This window comes from Lonchura striata, chromosome 6 (assembly GCF_046129695.1).
Source record: "Lonchura striata isolate bLonStr1 chromosome 6, bLonStr1.mat, whole genome shotgun sequence".
In the NCBI taxonomy this organism is placed as follows: domain Eukaryota; kingdom Metazoa; phylum Chordata; class Aves; order Passeriformes; family Estrildidae; genus Lonchura; species Lonchura striata.
The window spans coordinates 16,461,210-16,484,493 of NC_134608.1; the positions used below are offsets into that span (position 1 = coordinate 16,461,210).

The window sequence follows — 23,284 nt, forward strand, 5'->3', positions numbered from 1 at the left end:
AGCTATTTGGTCGTGTAAATTAATCCAGTGAGATACCTTGAAATGTGTGATTAATGTGCACCTCAGGAGGACTTAGATAATTCTGGAAGCGTACCAGGTTACTGGTATTTCTTTAAAATAGTGACCGTGCATAATCTCATGAGTTCCATTAGCAGGAGCTTCTCTGCCATCTGATACCAGTACTTGCAACTGGCTCTGAGCAGAGATGAACAGAGATGCTTTGTCAACTCAAAATTTATAAGTCTGTGCTTTTGGTTCAGGGTCTTCGCCCCTTACAATGGCTCTGGAGCTTGAAGTAGCTGTGTTACACTGCATGATGACAGGCATGAAATTCTTAGTTAGCAGCAGATCTGTGGTGTTATTAAATTTAAAATGAAAAATATTGTGGAAGGAAAAGATACAGTCTTGGTGAATGGGGAAGCCAATAAATCAAAGACCTATTAGGATAACTGTACAAAACTTCAGTGACTGGAAATTTAAATGCTCTCAGAATGTAAGCAGCATTCCTTTGGGGAAATACACACTTTTCCTCATATTTGCCTCCTGGGTATTGTAGCACTTCCAGTTACCAAAAATTAGAATCAAGGAGAAACCACCTTGAGACTTACAGAACTTTTCCTTCCTGCAAAGAAATTTCCAAACCAGAACTTCCTGCTGAAAATTCTGCACCAATCAACTGTGTGCGGTCCCTAAATTACCCTATGAACTATGCACTCTAGTGCACTGCACGCTTTTCTCGCGCGTCCGTGGGAAGCCTAACACGAATCCATATTCCAACTGGACATGCCGTTTTCTAAGAACATTGTAAAACATTTAAAAATCGCTTCTTCTCTCTAAAACAGAAGCGTGGTTGTGCTAGCAAAGCGAGGGGCAGCTCTGGAGCGATTCGCAGGTGTCACGGTCCAGCAAGAGCCAAAGAAGAGTTACTTCAGCCATTTGGAGGCAAGCTCGCCCCAGCGAGCAGCTCAGGTGAGGCGGGAGAGTCCCGAGGCGCCGGGAACTCCCCCTGGGCGATAGCGCTCGCTGAGGGAGCGCCGCGGGAGCACCTGGCGGCCCGGGCGGCGGGGCGGGCGGAACGAGCGCAGCGGGCGGCGCGGAACCGGCGGCGGGTACCGGGCCGGGCAGCGGCAGCGCCGTCCCGGCGGGTACCGGGCCGGGCAGCGGGGCCAGGGCAGGGTCCCCGTCCGGGGGCCGCGGCGGGGACAGGGAGGTGCCGGCAGCGGGGACAGGGAGGTGCCGGCAGCGGGGACAGGGAGGTGCCGGCAGCGGGGACAGGGAGGTGCCGGCAGCGGGGACAGGGAGGTGCCGGCAGCGGGCAGCCGGAGCTGCCCCGACGGAGGCGGCCGAGTCTCTGCGATTCCCATCGACTTTGCGAAATGCAGGCAGGTAGGAAAGTAGTAACTGTTTTTAAGTACTGGAGAATTGAATCTTCATACAAATTAGGTCCGAGGTTCAGTTGTACTTAGAACAGTTTCGACGTGGTATTGCTGTATGAAAATGGCCTTCTAAAATTCAACTATTTTGTGTGAATTAGTAGCTAAGTGTTGGCACAGGCCAGCAATAGCTAATTAGATCCTCTTCATCTACACTTCAAGTAATTAGAGATGTGTTTTAGTCAAAACTCCAAAGGAAGTTGTGAATATAGCTAGACAGTTTCCCTCTGCGTGGGATGAAATTAGCATCAGAAAACACATATTTATTGACGTTATGTCCTTCTGTATCCAAGAGCACTGCTAAAGTAGCAGGTATAATTGTAGGCTGTTTGAAGTTTCACAGTTGTTGAACCCATACCATGAAGCTGGATTCCTGGGTGTTTTGGATCACTCTGGTTGTTAAACAGCAATCTGAAATAATACCATCATTAATTAAGCTGATCTTGTAACTAACTCTCCTTTGATGGGGATTTGATTTCTCTAGATAAGAATTAAAAGGTCGCTATTGTGACTGTTCCTACAATGCATGCTCCCAGTCAGTCTGCTGTAATTGTGCAGGAGAATAACAAGATCTCAGCATGTCCTACAGCCGTCCAGTGCCTTCCCATCTAAAAGATCCTGTGAGCACCCACTCCTTGGAGCTGGACCCTTGCAGTCCTAACCCTCAGTCTCTGATCTGTGCAGGCTCAGGATTTTCCCAGTGATACTTGCTGAATGCATTGAGGTTTGCTGCTTTATGTTTTTATGCCTTTAGTTTTTACAGTGGTGATTAGTTGGGTGTCCAAGCTGTCCAGGCATTCAGAAGCAAGATGTACCTTGATAAGCTCTTCCTGGAGAGTCCAAGTCCATATCAGGGAATCAGCACTACTTAAAAACCATGCAAGGGAATACATTGCCGTGCCTTCCCACCACCACACCCCCCTCCTGTTTTTTCTAGATTGTTTCTATAGCTGTTAGACACATGTGAAGAATCAAGTTCTGATTTTGCATCTTTCATTTCTCAAGAGAGTGCTAGATCCATAAACCTTTGTGCTAATCTGGGCTGGTGGCCTCTGGCTTCTTATGAAACAGTTTCACCTTGCTTTCAGAACACAAATATTCATTAGGTGAGTTTGATCTTACAACTCAGTGGCTAGGGCATAAATCCTAAATCCAGAAGTGGGGAAGTTTTAATTTTTTGTCCTTTTTCCAACTGTATGCTAAATATTAAAAAATATATTTGCAGAATGCATGTAGTTAAGCAATACCTAATTTCAAGAGAATACATTTATTACTAAAGTGTCCCTTGATTCTTGCCAATACTTATAAAAATGACACCTACTAAAAACGTTGCACCCAGAGGGTATGTTGGACTTCACTGATGCCACATGAATTCCACTGCCCTCCCCTGCATTTAATTTAGGTGATGGATCCCCAGGTGATTAATTTCTCTTTCTTCTTCTGCTGTGGAAAGAATGAATGTGGGTGGGATTGTTCAGTCAGTCATGTGTGTGTAGGCTATTAATTTACAACGTTGGAAAAAAAGTTTAGGCACTGGTCTCTTTTTCTTTGTCCTAAACCTCAGGCTTAGTTGTTTTCCTTGTTTGTTCTGTCACTTGTTTAGTATGTGCTGGTTTGCTTTTCACTCAGCCTCCATTCATCCTACTACTGGTGGGTGGTTTAGTTTCAGTTGTAAGTTACTCTAAACGCAATCCCCAGGGCTGGGGCTTGGCTGTGAAATGGGCAGTCCTACTCTGTCCCCCCGTTTTCCCCACTGCATTCTGACCCCACCTTGTGCAGTCAACCGCAGGGAGAGTTAAAAACCTACTTATTTTTTTAAATGAAAAAAAAAGTTTGTTTATTTTGGTCATTTAATTTTGTATCTAATCAGTGAGCTGGGCGAGCTCACTGTGCAGCTGCATGTTTACTGGGTCCTGCAGGAACAGCTTTGGCAAGGCAGAGCTGAACAGCCCCCCCAGTAGCAGCCAGCCCTTTCAGCAAGTTTGGGACAGGCAGGTGCAGCCCCCGTGTGTGGTGGGCAGAGCCAGAGGACCTGCCTTACCAGGACAGCCTCAGCTAGGGAGCCAGAGTTTGGCTAGCTTAGGTCCCCTGTCTTGTCTCTCCTATCTGCTGTGGCTTATACTAGCAGTATACTTTGACTTTGGTGAAATGTTTATTGAACTTTTTTTGCTTGATTAAGGTGCTATTTACTTCATTTAGTGAATTTTATGTGATACATACCCTAACCTGTTTCTCCCCTCTTTGGACTCTTGTTTAATTTTATAGGAGAATGGCTTTGTTTACTCTGAATTGCTATCTCCCCAGATACCTTAAATCTGGTAAATATTCTCTCTAATCTAAGTAGGACAACACCCAATCTCTGTCAGCAGAGAACTTAATATCTAATCTCTTTAAAGTGAAAGGCAGAGCAAGCTCTGACTTGAAGTAGACCAGTCTCTGAGTTAAACCATGTTGTCGTTCTAGTTAGTAATGCTGCTCAGGATTAATTAATCAGAAGGATTGCTTATGCAGAGAGAATTTAGGTTGATAGCCTTTTCCAGGATGGATCTTCACATCTAAACTGAGAAGCCTCATGTGGGAAGAGGTCCAGAACCTGGGTTTGCTTGAGCTTCTTTGTGTTCCAATATATTTTTTAATGAACTTAATACATCAAACCATGCAAAATTGGTGAGGATACTTGTCTTAAGTTTAGTATGAGTATTTGTTTGCCTGTCATTGCAGCTGAAGTTTGCACTAATTCAGTGCCAAAAAGAAATTATGTCGTCAATCTGGTACTTATCTTTCCTGTAAATTGTACCCTGGTGATTTTGTTTTGAATCTTTGTTTTTCAGTGATCTAATAGTCAGACTTAAACTGGAGAGAACAGATAATTAGGTCCCCAATGAAGGGTGTTGATGTTTGGGGGGTCCTTGTGATCACTGCAATGGCCTGAGGAATGAGTTTTGGAGATTCTCCTTTGGCAATTAAACCAGCTTTGAAAAAAGCAGTCTAGAAGGGCCATGCCCTAATGACTTTGAAACCTCCATGGCATTCCATTAATTTAGCAGCTGTGCTTTGGAGCCTGGATTTGAGCTGGTGCAGGCTGCTGCAGCCTGGGCAGGGGTGCCTGGCTCTGGGCCCCGCAGCCCCTGTGGGGGTGTGTGAATGCACACCTCCAGTGCCTCAGCTCCGGCTGAAGCATGGAGTGCCTGAGGCTGCCTGGCTTTGGTGAGACAGCCTCATCAACAGAGCTGATGGGGAGGGGGGCCCTTCTCTCTGAAGGAATGCAACCCCTCTCTCCCAGAGTTGTCGTGCCTCTGGGCAGAGGGGCTGGATGTGGCTTTGCCCACCCTGCTTGTTGAAACTGGGTCAGGTCAGGTGGGACATGTGGTCCTTGACCAGGACTTGTCAGGGGCTGGAGAAATGCGAGGCTGTGGCAGAACTCTCTATAAAATTCAGGCCTGCAGTCAGTCCACTGTGTTCATACATCTTCCAATAAGGAAAGCACCTGCCATGCAGAGAGGAGGGTTAGTCAGGATAAGGTTTAAAAGTCACTTGAGCAGTGCCTTTGTGGTTAGTGGTGAATTGATACAAAAGCAAGTTATATCCTGTTTCTGAGAGAAATTTTGTTGTTTAACTCTCCTAAGTGACAGCAAAACATTCTCAAGACCAGTTTAATTTTGCAGTAAGGAGAAATTCTAAAACTTTTAATTCTGTGTTGATTTTGTTGGGTTTTCTTTCTCCATTATTTACTTTTGCAAAAGGGGCTTGTTGGCCTCTAGACTGGGAACTTTCTCTGACTTTCCCATTCAGGTTCTCTGTCTTCTCAGCAGTGACCAGAGTTGCAAAAAATTTATTCCATGAGGCCTTAATAAAACACAGAACATCTGCCCAAATTACTCTGGCTTTCATTCCATTCAGTGGTATATGCACTTCCAGATCTAATTTTTCACCAGTGTGTGAAATCATGGGGCCAAAATCTCTCAGGAAGAGAGATTTAACCTCAATAGGATTTTTTTTAAAAACCCATAAATTTATGGTATAGTTGTTGTTCACTGTGTTGTTAAACAGTTCTGTCCTAAGGGAAAACAGGGAATGGTAGCTTCATGCTGCCAGCTTCTGCTCTCAGGACCTCTGTCTTCTCAGAAGGGAGCAGAGCCCCACCACCATGCCCCAGAATTGTAGCAGCATTTGGCCAATAATGACTGGGATCTTAGATAGTGCCATTAAATTGAGACAGTTTTGATTTCTGCTGTTTCTCCCCATGTCTGTGCAAACTCCTTGAAAAATGCCTCTGTTACACAATGCCTGGTTACCACTCATCTGGCTGGGCAGCTGCCAACAGCTCCAGCCAGTACAGCTCTCCAAGAGGCACTGCTGGGGCTGTTACAGTAGTTCTGGGTTCCTGGTCTGGGTGGATTTAATGCAAAAAGTAATAAATAGTTGTACTTTATAAAGACAGTATCCTTCTGGACTTTTATTTTAGTGTGTGTTTAGGCAGCTTCCTGAGCTCAGTACACATGCCCTGCGGAACCATGCTCCCAGTCTGGTTTGGATTTGAATTATTTAAGATCAGTTCCCATTTCCTGTTCTTGATTCATTCGTTTAACCTGTTTTCATATATGAAATGTACTTGAGTCACCTTTTCTTTCTTAATCTCAGACAGTCTTTCAGCTTTTATCTGTACAACCTACAAATTTGCTTCCTCTCACCACTGTGTAACTGGTTCTACAATGAGAGTATGGAGCAGAACTGGGAATCCTCACCGATTGGAAACTCCATAATTGACTGGTTTTTTGTTTTCATCATGAAACGATAACAATTATGTATTAAAAACTATTAAAAAACTGCTTCACCTAAAACAAAGCAGCATGTGCCCAAGTATATGTTTAGAAATTAAAACAAGAAATTAATTCCTGTTTTAATAGTAATGAAACTATTATTCCATGCAAAACTACTTAGATTTCCTTCTTTCTTTTATTTTCTTCTTCTTCTTTTTTTTTTTTTTTTTTTTTTTTTCCCTCCAAATATACAGAAGAGCTGTTTGCATTAGCTGTCTGGATGGTATATGTGTATCCATGTGTTTTTTTGTATGACTCTGTGGTCATGGCAGCAGCTGAGGAATCCTGAATGCCATTTAATGCTCTTTTTCAGTGTTGCATTGAGCTGGTTTCCAAGGGCTATCTTTTCAAAACTAGACACGTTTAGCTATGTTAGGGAACTCCACAGGCAGATGCTCTTGCCTAAAATACCTTCTTCTTGGCTGTCTTGTTGAAAAATGAATCCAGATGTTTCCAGTTTTGTTTGATATCAGAGCTATAGAAGGACTGCTGACAGTTCTATTTTCATGGCTTCTTGGCATTAACAGCAGAAAGAGAAAAAATTGGATTAAAACCTGACACAGAATACATAAAGAAAGTCTTAAGTTTTAAGTTAGACTATAAAGTAACAATTGGTGATTGTTGTGATTTGTTCCTAATCTGCTTAGAGCAAAGGACTTATCTTATGTTGAATTCTTTTCATGTTCTCATCAAAAGCCAAGTTCTTTTTTTATAGATATTTTAGTCTCTTCAGCTTTTTTTTCTGGTGTCCTGACTTCAACTCTTGCTTTGCCATTTTCCATCTGAATTCAGAAAGGTCTGTAGTCCAATATAATGGATTTATTATTTTGTTTACTGCCCCAAAACATATAATATTTTAAATTCTTGTCCAAGTCAGTGAATTTATCTTCAGTTCGCAGGAACAGTGTTGTCAGATCAGTAATTGGAAGAATTGGTTACTTGCCTAATGTAACATTAGAAAGAAACATTATATCAACTTTTACAGCACAAAGCAGAGGGGATTCAGCATATTAAAATCCCAAGTTTTAAGCTTTGTCATGGGATAGATTTATAATGTTTCCTTCTTAATTCAAATATAAATCTCACACAAGAAAAACCGGTTCAGATTTAAGGAAATTTTTTCTTTTGGCACTTGTAAATTGTATTATTAATGTTTTGCATACTGGGGTAGGATTGGATTAGGTCTACATTTAAGGGCTGCAGGTGCAAGGCTGTAGTGCTAAACCAGAGGCAGGGTGTCCCTGGGGCCCCGTCAGAAGGACAACTTTGGATCCTGTACTCGTGCCAGGGTTTGTTCCCCTTCTCCAAGGGGTGCCTGAAAAGCAGAAGCAGTTGTTCCTGTAGCACAATAGCTCAAGCACACACACCTGCTCAGCTTTATTTTTCTTCGGGGAAGTAGGCAGGAGCAATTAGTTCTTCTTTGTGATGTACTCTGGTGCTCTGTGCCTGAGCTTCGTGTGCAGATGTGCTGAAAGCCATTTGGCTTCCTCCAGGCTGGAGCCCTGGGAAGAAGCAGCTGCTGAGCTGAATGAGACCACAGCTAGATTGCACAAGTGATCTTTAGGGTTCAGCTCAGGGCCTGCACAAAGAGAGACATACATTAGATCATCTTTGTCTGGGCAGAGAAGCTGGAAAGAGAAGGCAAAGCTGGAGTGGGACACAGTATGTTCCCTCAAAAATGCATGTGGGAAGATGTAGCTGCTCCAGGAGAAGTTTCTGCCCTGGCACAATTAGAGCTAGACCTCATTGGCAGGAAAAGATACAAAGCAGCTCACGGGCTCACAGTGAGATTTGCTTTTACTGCTATGACAACACCTAAGCTAAGAACTGATATTGGAGGTGTTTTTCTTTCCCTCGAAAGAAGCTTGCTGAAGTTAAAGAATATTTTTGTACAGTTGTCACATCCTGACTGATAGCAGGAACATATTAAGCCCTCCGCCGATAACAAGAGTTTTAAACTTTGCCTGCAACTGTTACCTGTAGGAGAGCCCAGCAAACAGTATCTTACCTAAATGCTATGGCAGTCACCAAAGGGAAGGGGGAGATGCTCTCTGCAGTCTCCCACCTTCCTCATCTTCTTCACTTGCTCAAAATGCAGTCAGAAGGATGCAGAGCCAATAGTGGACTGGTAGTTTGGAATGTCAATACAGTGCTGTGAGAGCGAGAGCAAGCTTGTCTTTACAAGTGTTATGAAATGAAATATTTTCTCACCTTAAATTATCTTGTGATATTGTTGAATCTGAGTTGGATAGTTCCTGGAGATAGAGTTAAAATATCAGTAGTGAAGGAAATTAGTTATTGTCATATTTTCTGAAATAAAAACATGTCTTTCTGCTTAACTTACTGAGTGTAGTGCAGGCATAACTTGTTGAAATCCAGTGGTATCAGAAGCTATGGGGAGTAGGACAAGGGCTCATAATAGGCTTTCTAGTGTTCAAAAGAAAAATCCTGCTTTAGCAAACTGTGAGTGAGAGGAGGTTGCAGCAGAGGACTGTGACAGTTCAGACCCATGATCTGTTCCGTTCAGTTTCCTGTTTTTGTGATCAGTGAGACGAACATGTAAAATTTCCCATGATGGGCTGCTGTGCAGTCCACACACTTGCCAGTGTGGGAAGATGCTTCCTGAGCCTGGGCAGTTGGTGGTTTGTTTGCATCATGGAGTGTGACTTTACCATCTACTTCTGTTCCCTGATTCAACTGCATAACTGCTTAAATAACACTGGGAGTCTCTTTGCCCAAAGCAGGTTGTGCAATAGTCTGTCATAAAATCTCCATCAGCTAAACTAGGTTAATGATGCATGGTCCTCTCTTCAGTTTTAAATATGCAATTGCATTCTTTTTTTCATTTGCTGGACTGGGAGAGTTTTGCATCTCTTCATTATGTTTCTGTTGAACTGTTTGTAAGATGCCGCTCACAAGAATGGCTTTCTGGTTGTATCCTTCAAAAGCCTCATAACTTTTCTTTTTCGGTTGAGTTACTTCTGCATCTTCTTTGTGATCCACTGCTTTCAGGGTGAAATCCCTTTTTTTTTCCGGTCACAAAAAAAGAGCCTCATATTATCTTAATTTCCTTGGAAGGCAAAAGAAGTGGAATAATCTCTGCATGCAAATTTCAAGAGCTTTTGTGCTCTTCCAAGAGTTGTGGCTACAAACAGAGAAGGAGGGTGTATGTATGCACACACTCACTAGTTACTGCACGTGTCACTGCTGTGGGCTTCTTCCAGAAATAGATCTAGAAAGGAGCTTCTTATCATACACCTGGTAGGTGTGTGTTGGCATGACATTTTTTGTTTCCTTTTCTTGTAATTCCTGCAGACATCCTGCTACTGCTGAAGTTTATAATGAATAGGAATGAAAGCTGTGTCCTGTCTTTTCACATGCTCAGGCCCACTTGAAGTACCTGTCTCTCCTGTGTGGGCAGTACAAGTCAGACCTGCCTACAGTCCCCAAAAAAAGTGTTTGTTTTTTGTTTTTTTTAAACTGTAGGCTTTATGGGCAGGGTACATGTGTTGTCCTTGCTGCTGTAGTAGTAAAGTACCTGGAGGCACATGTCTCAAACCATGTAGACTGTTTTACTAGGGTTGGCCAGTTTTGAGAAGTGGTGGCCATCAGGCACCTCTCTTCAGCTGGAGATCTGTGCTGAGAAGGGTGCACAGCTCTCAGACACTCCCCCCCAGAAGCAAAACCACCAAACAGCTGGCTGTAGAAGTTAAGCCTTGAGCAGCATCTGCACCATCAAATGATAATCCATCTGACCTGCATCAGAAGCAGCTTTTGCTGTGCTGTCCTTCTGTAAAACATCTGGAGACCTGAGCTGGTCCTGTTATGCTCTCTGAAGGATTTCTATGACTGGGTCTGACTGCTTCTTCTGGATCCGAAAGGCAGAAAGTCATAGGGCAGCATAAACAGGTAGCAGAAGAGGTATCAAAAACGAGGTGCTTGGCTGAGGTGTGAACTAGCAAGCTTGAGCTGACTTTCTCCAGAGGGCAGATCCTCATGTGTTGCAAACTGTCCTGACTCCTCTGAGGCTCCTGGAGTTGTAGACGCTTATGTCATTCAAAGATCTGTCCCAAATGCTTTATAACAACTGATAATCCCTATTTCTGAGTATTTTATTTTACACATCCTGCTGTGTGAGAATTTACTGCTACTAGAATTTTGCTGTGCTATGTTTCTAAAATGCAGATCTAAGAATATGTTGTCTACGTTTATGACTGGCAATAAATCTCAAAATGTTTGAAACCACTGGCTTAGCCAGCTTTCCCTGTTGGAGAACAGCTATTTCACCTCTGTTTCTCTTCTGTAGTTATAAATGTGTTACCTGTTCAACTCCTATGGAGCAGAGCTGTGACTAAATGCAGTAAAATTCATTGGCAACCTGCAGTCTTGTTGCAAAATACCCTTTCTCATAAGGCAGTAAAGACCTGACATTTCTTTTCAGACTACTTTCAGCTTTTAATATTTAATATTGCGATCACCTGTTTTCTATCATGTTCTTTTTATTTAATGAGTTGTTGAAAATATTTACTTTCTTCTCCAAACATCTCTGTCTTGTAATCATTCTGGAGGCATTTGGAACTAAAGTTTTTGATACTCAGTTTATCTGATTTTAGCTCAGTCAAAATTTCTATCAGAGGAATCTGGATATCATTAAGATAATTTATGTTTTCCATCTAAACCCATTAAAATAATAGTTATTATAATTCTCTAGGCTCAGTGTATGTGTGTGGTTAGGTTTTAAACTGCTGTTTCCTGGATGTTCTAATAAGATTGGCTCTCATTTTGCCTTAGTGTGGAAGTACTCTTGCTGAGTTACATTTGTTTATCTTACTTCGGCTTGATACTGGGAAGAGTGAAATGAAATGGCTTACTGAATTTGGTGAAAAACATCAAGAAAGAGAGAATTTGACACACAAGTGACAAACTGGGTTCAGTTCCCTCCTCTGCAAACTGATTTCTCTCTGTTCATTTGTCAGAAAATGAAGGTAAATTCTCTTTTTCCCTATCCTTTTGTCAGTCTAGAATCTCAAAAATTGAAGATGTCCTTGTTACATGCATATTGCCTAACAAAAACTGACTTCAAAAATTAGAGATAGTGTCAAGGAGTCTTCTTGTTAAAATGGATGGCATTGCTTAGAAGTCAGTACTTCTTTGGGATTTGGTGGTGCACCTAACAAATGTTTCTACAGTTCTGGTTTATTTCATAAATATGTTCCCAGATAAATTCATGTCAGTACAACCTTTTAACAACTGTTAAATTGTATACTGAGGAATTTTGAGTAGCCAGCACCAGCAAAAGGATCTGGCTTGTTGGCTAAGTTTAACTTTGATAGAAATGTCAGCTTCTGTCAAGATCATTAAATACTTGCTTAATCTTCTACAATGCTTTTGTTTATTTTCAGTTAATAAAATACACAATAGAACCTGCTAAATTTCTTTCTCTCCCACATGGTTAAGAGAAAACTTTTGCATGCAGTGAAAATTGTATAAATAACTGTAGGCAGCTTGGAAAATATAGATACAAGAAAATATATTAAGTGGGAGCCAAGCCATCTAATGTCAGGATTGCTCAAACAAAAAAATCAAAACAAAACAAAACAAAAAAACCCACAACAATATTTATCACGGTAGTTGAATTAAGTGAATTAAAACTTTTAAAAGTAATTGAGACCATCCATGTTATTGATTCCATAAAGCACTGTAAGGAGAATGAAGGAGCACTGTGTCTAAATAGCCTTTCCCTCAGCAAATGCAGTCTTTTTTTTGTAACATGGCTGTGGTGTAAGTCTAGGGACCCAAGTGCAAGGTTTGTCACTGAACCCATTACATTTGTAAGCTTAAAGAAGTGTAAACAGTGTTCTAGTCGCTTAGTCATGGAACTTTCTTCTCAAACTCCTCTAATTAAGCTAAAACTGAAATGGAGGCTCTAAGATGGGTGTCTATATCCTTGGGCATTGATATTGCCTTGCCTATTGCTAAAGAGCAATCTGTAATCCTAATTCTTCTTTACAGTAGGCAGTAATGAATTGCTTTATATTTGTCTTTAGATAGAAGAAAAATGTATGAATATTTGCATATTGATAAATGGGGGGAAAATGTAATGGTTAAAGACTATCACAGCTGACTTTGCATTACTGTGAAAAACATGGTCTTTTTTAATGATAGAATAGGAGTTGTACAACTGCATTATAATTTTTAAATCCTCAATATCCATAGGAAGCCCTTTCTATATAAGGCACTCATCCCTGTGAAGGAAAGGCAGCTGCTTGTGACAGATGATTTTCATTTGTTTATTTGCTGAATTAATTGTTCCAGCTAAACAATTCCCTACCATGAACTGTAATTTTCTCTGATGAAGAAAAATGAATTTTTCTACTTTATGTAGCTAGAAAGGGCAGTACTAATATTTTGGCTTCTTCTCCAGCAGTAGCAAATAAATTCTATCTGGACATTTTGAGATAAAAGTCTGTTTTGCCTGTGCAAACTGCCACTGAGGCTTCGATACCATTGTTGCAAAGCTTAGAGCAAACAGAGCAGCTGTTTTAGTCCAGTTTAAACATGGTGAACAAGAGTGAAGCATATTAACTCCAGCTGTGTACTGATAACAGCTGGGAAGGAAAATCACTGTAAGGGAACCCAAAGTAAAGTATTAGCAGCCTTGGCTATCATGAGTATGCCTCCAAGGGAGGAGCAACAATGAAAATCTGATCATTAGAACCATGGAGAATTTAATGAGAAAATCTCATGTCTCCTTTCATGCTCCTGTAAAGATGCAGAGCAGGTTCTGGAGCTAGTGGCATTGCCTCTGAAGATTTTTGATGCAGGTCTCTTGCTGTATTCACACTCACGAGCAATTTTAAGATGAAGGCAAGTACTGAGAAAGGGATTCTGTGCAAAGTGACTGTGTTTTTGTTAGAGGAAGTGTCCATAGCTTAGTATCTCCACCTAACATTTACAGAATTTGAGGGGCTTTTAATGCAAGAAAAATTTAGGGTTTATTACAGTTATTTCCATAGACTTTGTGTGATTCTCCAGCTGTCTTTGACTATACAAAGAAAATTATGGCACTGTTCAAGCTACAGTGGGAATGAATGGTTTCTGTGTTGGAATGCAGATGCTTTCAGAAATTTCTTGCAATTGAAGTAACTAAGCAAACATGTCCATTTTTCATTTTTTGGAAAAACTGGATATTTTCTCCATCCTTTCACCCTCTGTCTTACTTGTTGTCTTCCTCATCCCTTCAGCCTATGTTCATGTTCTGTTTGGTGTCTTCTAATCTTCATTGAGTCAGAATTGTGTCTTGGGTATGTTCTTCTAAGAACATACTTTAGAACATACTTTGTGTACTTTAGGTGGATGTAAGAGGACTAGACTTAGCTGAAGTTTTGGACAGGAGGCAGCGCAGCTGTCTGTGTCTCTCTGAAAAGAGAACATAAGGATATGAATAAAGACATTTAAATGAGGCCAGTTAGCATTGTCATAAAGTTCTTATAATGTTAACCAGCTGTTAGAGACTTGATCTCATTCTTTCGTAGATTACATGCCTCTTATTTTGCTAAAAGTCAGCGTGCTTTATTTCTGTGTGCACAGCAAACAATTATATAATAAACCAGGTCTTCAGTTTCATGTGTATACAATTATGAGAAAGCAGTAGCTTCTCAGAGAAGGCAATTTTGGCATCAAGCCTGTTTTCAAGTTAAAAGTATGGAGTATGTAGAGTGAAAAATGTAAACACGTATAGATGTATGTGAAAATAGTAGGGGAGTGAAAGAGGATAGAAGAAACATGAACAAGGGAAACAGAATTAAAAACACATCTTGCAAATGGCTTGACAATACCATGTCAAAATAGTTGTAAAGCTGAGTAAACTCCAAAGCCCAGTGGCACACACAAATATGAGGAGAATTTTAGTGTCCCCAAAAGACAGGGACCTGTCTGAGTGGATCACTGAAAGTATTTGAATGCCATATGTTAAAACTATCTCTTGCCTTGTGCTTTTATATAAAAGTGATTTTTCTCAGTGAGAGAAATCTGATGGCTCTGATCCTTTTATGACTGTAGTAACTTTCTGATTGATCCTGGGACTGTGTACAAAAAGCAACTGCATATTAAATAGCTGATAATACTGCATTCTGATTTTACTTACTCTCATCTACTATGGTTTGTTTTATTGTGTTTTTCAGGTCTGATAGCTGCACTGGATCGCTGATTGAGGTCCCCTCTAAATTATAATACTGAAAACAATGGCAACAGAATGTATAAAAACCTGCTGTAAATTGTGTTTCTGCATGGACAAGGAAAAAAATGATTGTGAGTTCTGACATAATGAGGGTTTAATAAAAGTTTTGCTGCATTACTGATGAGATTTCCCATTAATAGAATGACTGTGTTACTCCTGATAAACTTGATTCCTCTTACAACATCCAAAATTCTTTTCATACCTCCACTTCACACCATGGAGATTGAACCTGTGCTTGTTATTATTATGAATTGGAACTGAGAAATGACAGTTGTCTGAAGTCTGTCTTTGCAGTTAAAAATACAGTCCAAAAAAGCCAGCTTTTTTTACCGAAGGTTGTGTAAAGGTCTTATATCTTCAAACTCTCAGAATTTGAATGCTTTTTTTTTCTTTTTATACTCTGTGGGTATTTTTAAATTTGTTAGGATTTTCTTTGGCATCTTATTTGTTTGAAGAACTCATCTATGATACAAGTGTATCTCTTGTGCAAATTCATTTAAGAAGGTAGCTATAAATATAGAAGCTTGGACAACGAAGAGTTTGGATCAGTACAGGTGTCAGGAAGATGAATATCTTTTCCTGGTGCTAGTCCTGAATGCTACTAGCAGCTGTTAAGTCATGTATCAAGCAGAGATACTATTAAAGAGATCTGTTTGTAGTATTGTTCAAAATTAATGCACATGTGTACTGTCTGTCTTGCTCTTTATTTTTAGCAGTTTCCATGGTGCAGGAATCTGAAGCAGTAGCTGCAAGCAAGCCAACTATTGTAGAGCAGCCTCCATTGTCTTCTGTGTCAGTGAAGCGTCAAGTTGGCTGTTCTGAGGATTATTTGCTTTCTAAACTGCCCCTGGATGGTCAGGAGGTACCATTTGTGGTTCCTCCATTAAAACTGGCTTATGTACAGCCAAAGAACCTTCCCAGTATCTCACACGCTGGAGGGATTAAAGGTAAAATACAGACACTATTGCTGAAATTGTTGTTTAGCTTCTGCTGCACCTTGAATGTTGTTAAGTATTCCTACTGAAAATGTGTTTGCAGACCTTTGCAGAAGCCTGGTCTTGTTTCAAAGAATCATAGATTATGCTGAATTGGAAGGGACACACAGGGATTATCAGGACACCCCATGAGTCACACCATGTACCCGAGAACAGTGTCCAAACACTTCTGGAACTCTGTCAGGCTGCTGCTGTGACCATGTCCCCAGGGAGAATAGGGGAGCTTGTTTCTTTTCTCTCTGGACACCCAGAGAGGCTTTGGGAAGTATGTCATCCAACTGTGAATCTCTGTGACATTGTATGAATAAAACTGAGTGGAACAATTGCACACCAATGCTCATACTCAAAAGTAATGGAAGATGCCTAAAAGAAATGGAATCTTTAGAGAGAATTTATTAAATTTATAGGAAAGACCTAACATATCCCCAGTATCCATATCTCTCAAGTAAAAGAAGGAGGGTGTTCTTTCATGGTTAATATTCTGCTATGTTGTAACATACTAACACATCTTCCTTTTCAAATTTTGCCTATAGATGACAGGGGCTACTGTCTGGCAGAAGTTTTTGTCCCTGCTATTTTCTCTTTCCTGTTTTTCGGGAGGCCAGGGGACACAGAACCCCTGTTACGAGGTTTCATATGATACTATTTCTTTTCTGCTTTGCAACAGTCTTGTACTTAATCCTGTTACTCCCATACTCAAACTGCCAAAATGAGGTGCGTGCAATTTAGACACAGTGGCAGTTAAAAAGTGAGTTACAGAGCATATGCTATTGTTAGGCTTTTAGTCCTGCCAGGAGATGCTTAGAATTAGGTAAGGGAAAATTCTGGCACAGAGACAAACCTGAGCAGTTGTTTTCTCTAGGGTTGCTTTGCCTCAAGGACGTGATAAGCTGGTAGTACCTTCTTAGTCCCATGTGACTTTATTTCCTTTCTGAAGGTGAAAAGCCTATCAATCATATGTTGCATAACAACTAATGCAGTACTACCTAACTTTTTGGTTTTGTAGGGTTTTATTCCCACCCTTCCTTCTTCTCCTCCCTAGGTCCCTGCTGTTGCTTCTTTCCTGCTCCTGCAGGCCTGTTACCAAACTTCTTTCCCCACCCACTGCTGCATGTGCCACTGGCACCACAGCCGAGCTAAGCAGCCTAGCAGAGCTGTTCAGTACAGACTGGCCATTCTGTGCCCCATCTTCCAGTGGGCTTCATTTGGCATGTCAGCAGCCATTAACAGGCAGCTGAAGAGTTGGAGGTAGAACCTGTGAGGCCCCCTCATCTCTGAGCCTGATCTCCCCAGTTACCTGCTATTTCAGTAGCTAGTTTTTGTAAGTCCATAGTTGGATATACTATGGAAAAGCAGGACATGCTCCTGGTTATCCCCTTTCTTGCTGGGTCTAGGTTTAGGCTCTGCCTTGCTTAATCTAATCTCATCCTCAAGATACAGTACAGAGAAGTTCATCAGGGACTCTGAAGCATGGATGTTCTCCAGAGAAAAAGGAATATGTGTCTAACAGCCTTTAGATGAATGTTGTCCTTGATCAATCTTAACAGTCAGTGACTTGTCTGTGTTAAGAATTCTGCTTCCTAATAATTTCCGAAGGACCTGATGTGGTCCTTTAGGCTACAAGCTGTTATATCTTCTGGCAGGATGACCTGACTCTTCATAATTGAGTCTCTTAAGCAAATATTTTAAATTTTTGAACAAGTATTGAAAAGTGACTCTTATGTCAAGTAGGCAACTTTAATTTCTCTTTCCAAATAAAAATGCTAATTTTTTTAAGTACAGATTTAAGCTGTATAAAGTTGTGCTTTAAAATGCAGTGTTTACTTTTTAGGGAGATTTGCTAAATGAAATGAAGTGTGCTGTCATTCTTTTTTCACATTAGCCAAAGTACCAGCATACTAAAAAAATGTATTCAGAGTACTTTTTTCTTAGACCATTGTTAAATATCTGTGGAAGTCCAAGTCCTGCTCTCAGTTCCTCACCATTTTCTGTGCATGTCTGGCCATTTTCCTTTAGTGAAACAGGACATGCTCAGTGTTAGCTCTTGGCAACCCTTCTGAAAGCAATTAAGTTCTGGCAGCCTTTCTCTCCTGCTTACTGCAGTGTGTCTCATGCTCTCACAGAAGTAAGCTAGCAGGAAGAAGTGCTCCTGGTCTGGAACACTGGATTTTCCATCCTCTACTGTGTAGCAATTATTTGTGGCCTCACTTTTAGTGTTCATCCTTTGAACACTGAAATCATCCTTGAGCATGATTTACATCATGCTCGAGCCCATTTTGCTTGAGTTCTTGCTTTGTCACTGCCCGTGTTCCATTTCAGTGTTTTAGTTTTTTACTTTACTAACACATGCAGGAGAGGACTCTTGAGCAGTAGTAGTTTGCCTCTTATGGTGCAAGACACCTGCAGAACTGAAGGCATTTTATTGTGGAGTAAAGACCCTTTTAAGAGATAGGTTGAAGTCCAGGGAGGTGAAGCAAAGGAAGCAAGTATCAGAGTTTGGCAGAATCCAGGTCATCCCATTCTCTAATGTGCTGTTACTTATGGCTTCTTTTCAGTCCAGACAGTAAAGAACACTACAGCAATGTTCTTCACTGTTTTGCTGACCAAGGCATACATGTTTTTTCTGAAATTATTATGGGCTGAGTAAAGCTGAGAAATTATTATGGGATGGGATTCAAGCAGCCTCAGATATGTCTACTAATGCCTCAGCCAACAATTCAAGTAATTTTGGACCAGTGATTTTACCATGGACAGACTTGCCATGGAAAGTAGATAAGGGGACTGCAGTCAGAAGCTGCATTATCTTTCCATACAAGATCTTCCTGAAGGTCTGGGGGTCCATTAGTTCAGTAATAATATGCTGGGGGTGGGTAACTAAGTAATTTGGAGGTTTTCTGTATACAGAGTGCTACTTTTCCTGTTAACTTCTGTCTTGCTGTCTGTCTTTGGAGCCTTCTGTATTTAACTACTTAGGCATTTACTACAAAACCCCAAGAGAGGGTATGCATAGTTTTTTATGGTAAATTTAATTCCAGTGTTTGCTCACGCACTGTGGACACCTGACATAATGTGAATGTGTGTTTTCTTTTTCTTTTTTTTTCCCCTTTACCCAAAGTAGGTAATACTGAAATATTTTGTCCTTTGCCCTGGAGGCACTCTGCCTGCCTTATGAAGCCAGGCAGCATGTGCTATGTCTGGAACTTTTGCATTTGATGTTTACTTGTGCTCCACAGAGTCAGCCAGAGCCTCGTTTGGCGAGCGGAAGGCAGAGCTGCACGGCGTGTACCAGTGGCCCGGCTGTGACGTGTACAACCCCTTCTACCTGGAGCATCGTGTTTCACCAGATCTCGTCAGGCGCTTCCAAGCAAAATCAAATAGTAGGAAATTGTATGGATCAGGTGAGAAGGACCACACCCTTGCTTCTCTGTCTTCTTCCCTTTTTCTGGGTTTATAGGCAAGAGGAATAAAAGCCATTAGTCTACAGAAGACTTGCATGGTTATCGCGGTTCTCAAGCTTGTTGGTGTGATATGGACACTCCTTGGTTGGTGAATCAATCTGCAGAGCAGCTCTGCTTCATTTTCAGCTGTACTGTTACTTTTTGTCTTTTAGGGGCTTAACAAGGCTTGCATGCAGGTAGAGAAATTAGTAAAGTGAGATTCTGTAGCTGCCTCTGATCCAGACCAACATGCAGTACTGGAGATTTCAGCTACCAGTTAGAGAAGTGAGGGAGATGGAAAAAGGAAGCCAGGCAGTATGTTGAGTAGGAGGAGTGCCTGAGGAGTACATATATGGAGAGAGGAGCAAGCACCAAGAAGCATTCAGGAGCAGATGATAAGAACAGGTGCAAAATGGGGCATGATGTTATATGCCAGCTTTTTTTTGAAGCTACAGCAATGTCCCCACTTCTCAGTGTGTAAGAATGAGGGAGGGCTGTGAGATAGTAAAAGTTTAGATAGAAAGTGTTTGGCTACCTAAGTAAAAATTGTCTTCTGTGCTGTTCATTGGTGTATGTATCCTGGAGTGAATGCTGTTCTGACTGAAGTAAATGACTGGTTATTGCTTGTGATTGCTAAGGCAAATGCATTCAGAAAACTCCAACACTCCAGGAAAGGCACACGCTCTCCATGAAATCGGAAGCTGGCAACAGCTCTCATTTTTAAAGGTGTTTTATTTAGAATGGTATAGCATTCTTATTTTCAGCTGGGGGAAAATGTCTCAGTCTGTGTTCTGTTTTAAAAGAATTCTGAATCACCATAGAGACTACATGAAAAGACTATTCCATATATATATTTTTAAGAGAACAAAACACAAGAAGAATTTTAGCAGCCTTTTACACATATGGTTTTACCAGGCTTTGTAAGCACGTGTGGTGGGAGCCAAATGGGTTTTATTAAACTGTCTTGGACATCTTCCCTTCAGTCCATCATCTCTTTTTCCATTTTTCCTCAATAAAGTGAACACTTTACTAGTTTTGTCTTAGAAAGTTTAAACATAAGAAAGGTTTTTCTAGTCTGTCTAGAGTACAGTTCTAAAATTGTTCATCCAGAGTTTTTTGACAGGCATTTCAGAACTTAGAACTTCATGCATTATAAACTATTAAAACTCTAACTCTAAACCTAGTTTGTCACAGCAAATATTTTTCATGTGTGTGGGTTTAGAACTACAGAATGTGTTTATTTGGAAGGTGCAAAATTAAATTCTTGAATTTTAATGTGAAGCCCCTTCTCTTCATCTTAAAAAAACTCCACACAAACTGAAAAGTAAATTCATTAATGATATTCTGAAATTCTACTTATTATTGGTAAGCAACATATTTTTGTGATTAAAATTTTTCTGCTTTTTTATATTTTATAGACAGCTTTCTGTCTAAAAACTGAGGTTTTTTCTTTAAAATTTTAGTTTTTTGAAAAAAGACACCATATCTTTACCCCTGTCCCATCCCCATGTTCCTGGCAAACATTACTAGATAACAGCAGATCATACTGTCTTTAAACCATTTTGGTCATTTGTACTCTATAGGATTGAACAGATCCTATTTCCAGCAGTTTGTGAAAGTTATTAACAGTTAGGTTTTTTCCCTAGCAATGGTGTTGATATGATTTTTATTGTTCTTTTTGCCTTATTAGTTAGTGATTTAAGACCCAGTGCTTTGCCTGGATCCCTTGATGTAAGCCGTTCGATGTTTGACCTCAGGAGCCCACCTCACCGATTCATGAAGGTGAGTTCCCCTTGTAGCCAAGGTCACACTGAAAGCCCAGCTTAGTGTATCTGTTCCCACTGCATTGTTTCCAAAGTAAACACTGGAGGGCATTGCACTGTACACTGGGAGGACTGGAGGGAAAATTTCAACATCTTGACCAACTTCAAGAGGCTTTTCCCTGGTATCTCCTCTGACATTTGCTGTTCTAGCCCAACGGGGCTGTTGAGAAACCCAAGTAGGCTGTTAGGCAGGACAGGACAGACAGCATGTCATGGTTCATCATCTTGTGGTTTCTTCCATCAGTTGAACAGTGGAAGTTCCCACTGACACAAAACACTGTTAATTTATTTTTGCTATAATAATCTTATATAGCCATGAACTTGTCTATATATTCATGAGCAAAAAAAATGTCTGCTGGTCAAATGGGTTCTCTGTTAGCTCGTTGCATCAAAATAATAATTGCATGCTGCTGGATCAAGAAACTAGTAAGGAATAAGGCAATTATTTGAAATGGAGTATTTAGTTTTCATCATATCTTGTCTGATGGTATAATCCCTGGGTTTTGCATCTGTTACTCTGAATTAAGTGATTCCTTTTTTCCTGTCCCCAGAGATATGATTCAGTCTCCAGTGTACCTAGCAGTTCCTCTTCCAGGAAGGATTCGCAAGGCAGTAACAGGAGTCTGGGTAATGTTTTGTTTCTTTACCTTGTAATGAAATATTTCCCTTTGCACATGAAACATTAAGCTATTTCTACTCTGCCATTGATGTTTTTGTTTGGTTTGGGTTTTTTTTTGAGATGAATATGACTAGCAGGTCAGCTAGAGATGACTTGGCAATTTGAAATTAAGAGGTTTGTACTTGCTCTGTCCTGTTTGGAGATTGAGCAAATGAGACTTTGAGAAGTTCTCATGCTTTTGAGAAGTTCATACTTGGATTTTCTTCCCAAGTGAACTAAGAAATTACAGACACCTTGTTAGGATAGAATGCAGTACCAGGTCCCAGGTCTAGTCCTTTTTCATGTATTAGTATTTTTCTGTGTGAAGTGCCTGGAATTCAATACCCATATTACACTGGTAATTAGGCAAGGATATTGCATGCAAACCCAGTATCCTTATTTATGAAAGAATGCCGAAGAAGTGGAGATATGGCAAAATAAACTCTCAAAAATTAATCAAGTCCCCACAAAGGTCACCCTGCTATAAGTCAAAGTTTGACCCAGTCTCCTTCTACACGAAAACTGAGGCAATGACCTGGTTCCAGTCATGACAGAGAAATGCTGGATATTAAATGGCTTTTCTGACTTGGAGACAGCATAATAGTAAAATGTTTACTAGACTGGAATTGACATTTGAGACAGAAGAGACCAATTTATAAATTTAACAGTGAAAGAGATTAAGGGAAGTGATAGGATATAAATGTGTTCTGGGTATCTCAGGAACATGCTTTTTGTCTTTCTAAAAGTTGTTTGAGTATAACACAAGTTATTAAATTCAGTAGAGATAACCCAGGCACATGGTGTGATTCTTGGTGTGGTCTCCTGTGCAGGGCCAGAAGTTGGACTTCTGAGATCCTTAAGGTCCCTTCCAACACAGGGTATTCTGTGATTACATTATTCTATTCCATGAAATGTGAAGTCTTTAGCCATGCAGAAGATAAGGTTACTGGACTTGGTGGATATTTTGTCCTTGAAATGTAGGTGTTAAATTATTTCAAACTTATTTTGAGAGAAGTTTGTGAAGATAAGCAGTCCACCTACTACTAATGAGTTCCCTTATTTCAGGAATGAACTTTTAAGATACTGCATTAAAATATTAATTGGCTTTCTTCCATAGATACTATTACATTATCAGGTGATGAACGAGACTTTGGAAGACTGAATGTGAAGTTGTGTTACGTTTCTTCTGTAGAACAGATTTGGATCACAGTTTTACATGTAAGCAAATAAGTTGGTTATTTATTCAAATAACTATTCTACTATACTTAGTGGTAATTGCCACAAGATTTGTCTCTATGTTACTTCAATGAATACTTTTAGGAAAAAAATATAATTATTTTAAGTATTAATATAAACAAAGTTCAGTCAAATGTAATACTAGATTTCAAAGCACCTTCCTTTCCTTTCTTATTTTTTCTGTTGCAATCTCTGTTCTGCTGCAGTCAATAAGAAGAAATAGTATATATTTCCATATGTTACCACACATATGTTAACATATGTTCCAGTTGTGAATTGAGGAACTATTCAGAACATACTAGAAAGCTGAGCTGGTGATAGGCTGCTCCTGCTATGGACATTTTCCTGTGAAAATTTGAGGGCAGTAAATGGGAGCAGCTGTGGAAGCACCATTGAAGTGACTTCTGTGATTCTATGACTTTAAATCTAACAGTTCCTTCAAGGCAGAACCCTAACAGAACTTTGAGGACAGGTAGCTTCTTGAGGCTTTTTTGTCAGTAAATGTGACACTGTTATGGTGGTTGTATATACTTCCAGAACTGAGAATAATTTTCAGGCAAGGGAAATTTGAGTGGACAGAAACCTTTTAAGTACATCAAATGATGTACTTAATGATGTTCATTGTCTAAACTGACTTTTTTTC

The 23,284-nt window shown here is 40.4% G+C and overlaps 1 protein-coding gene across 1 annotated transcript in view; it reads left to right on the forward strand.

The window, feature by feature from the left end:
- Positions 1-1,258: 1,258 nt before the first annotated feature.
- TC2N (tandem C2 domains, nuclear) overlaps positions 1,259-23,284 on the forward strand; it is a 28,293-nt gene continuing 6,267 nt past the window's right edge. Inside the window, exons 1-7 of the mRNA XM_021531953.2 lie at positions 1,259-1,386; positions 14,437-14,563; positions 15,209-15,439; positions 18,721-18,885; positions 20,615-20,706; positions 21,299-21,374; positions 22,523-22,623. Of these exons, the coding sequence (XP_021387628.2) occupies positions 14,497-14,563; positions 15,209-15,439; positions 18,721-18,885; positions 20,615-20,706; positions 21,299-21,374; positions 22,523-22,623 (732 nt within the window). The 5' untranslated portion in view covers positions 1,259-1,386; positions 14,437-14,496. The remainder of the gene's footprint in view (positions 1,387-14,436; positions 14,564-15,208; positions 15,440-18,720; positions 18,886-20,614; positions 20,707-21,298; positions 21,375-22,522; positions 22,624-23,284) is intronic.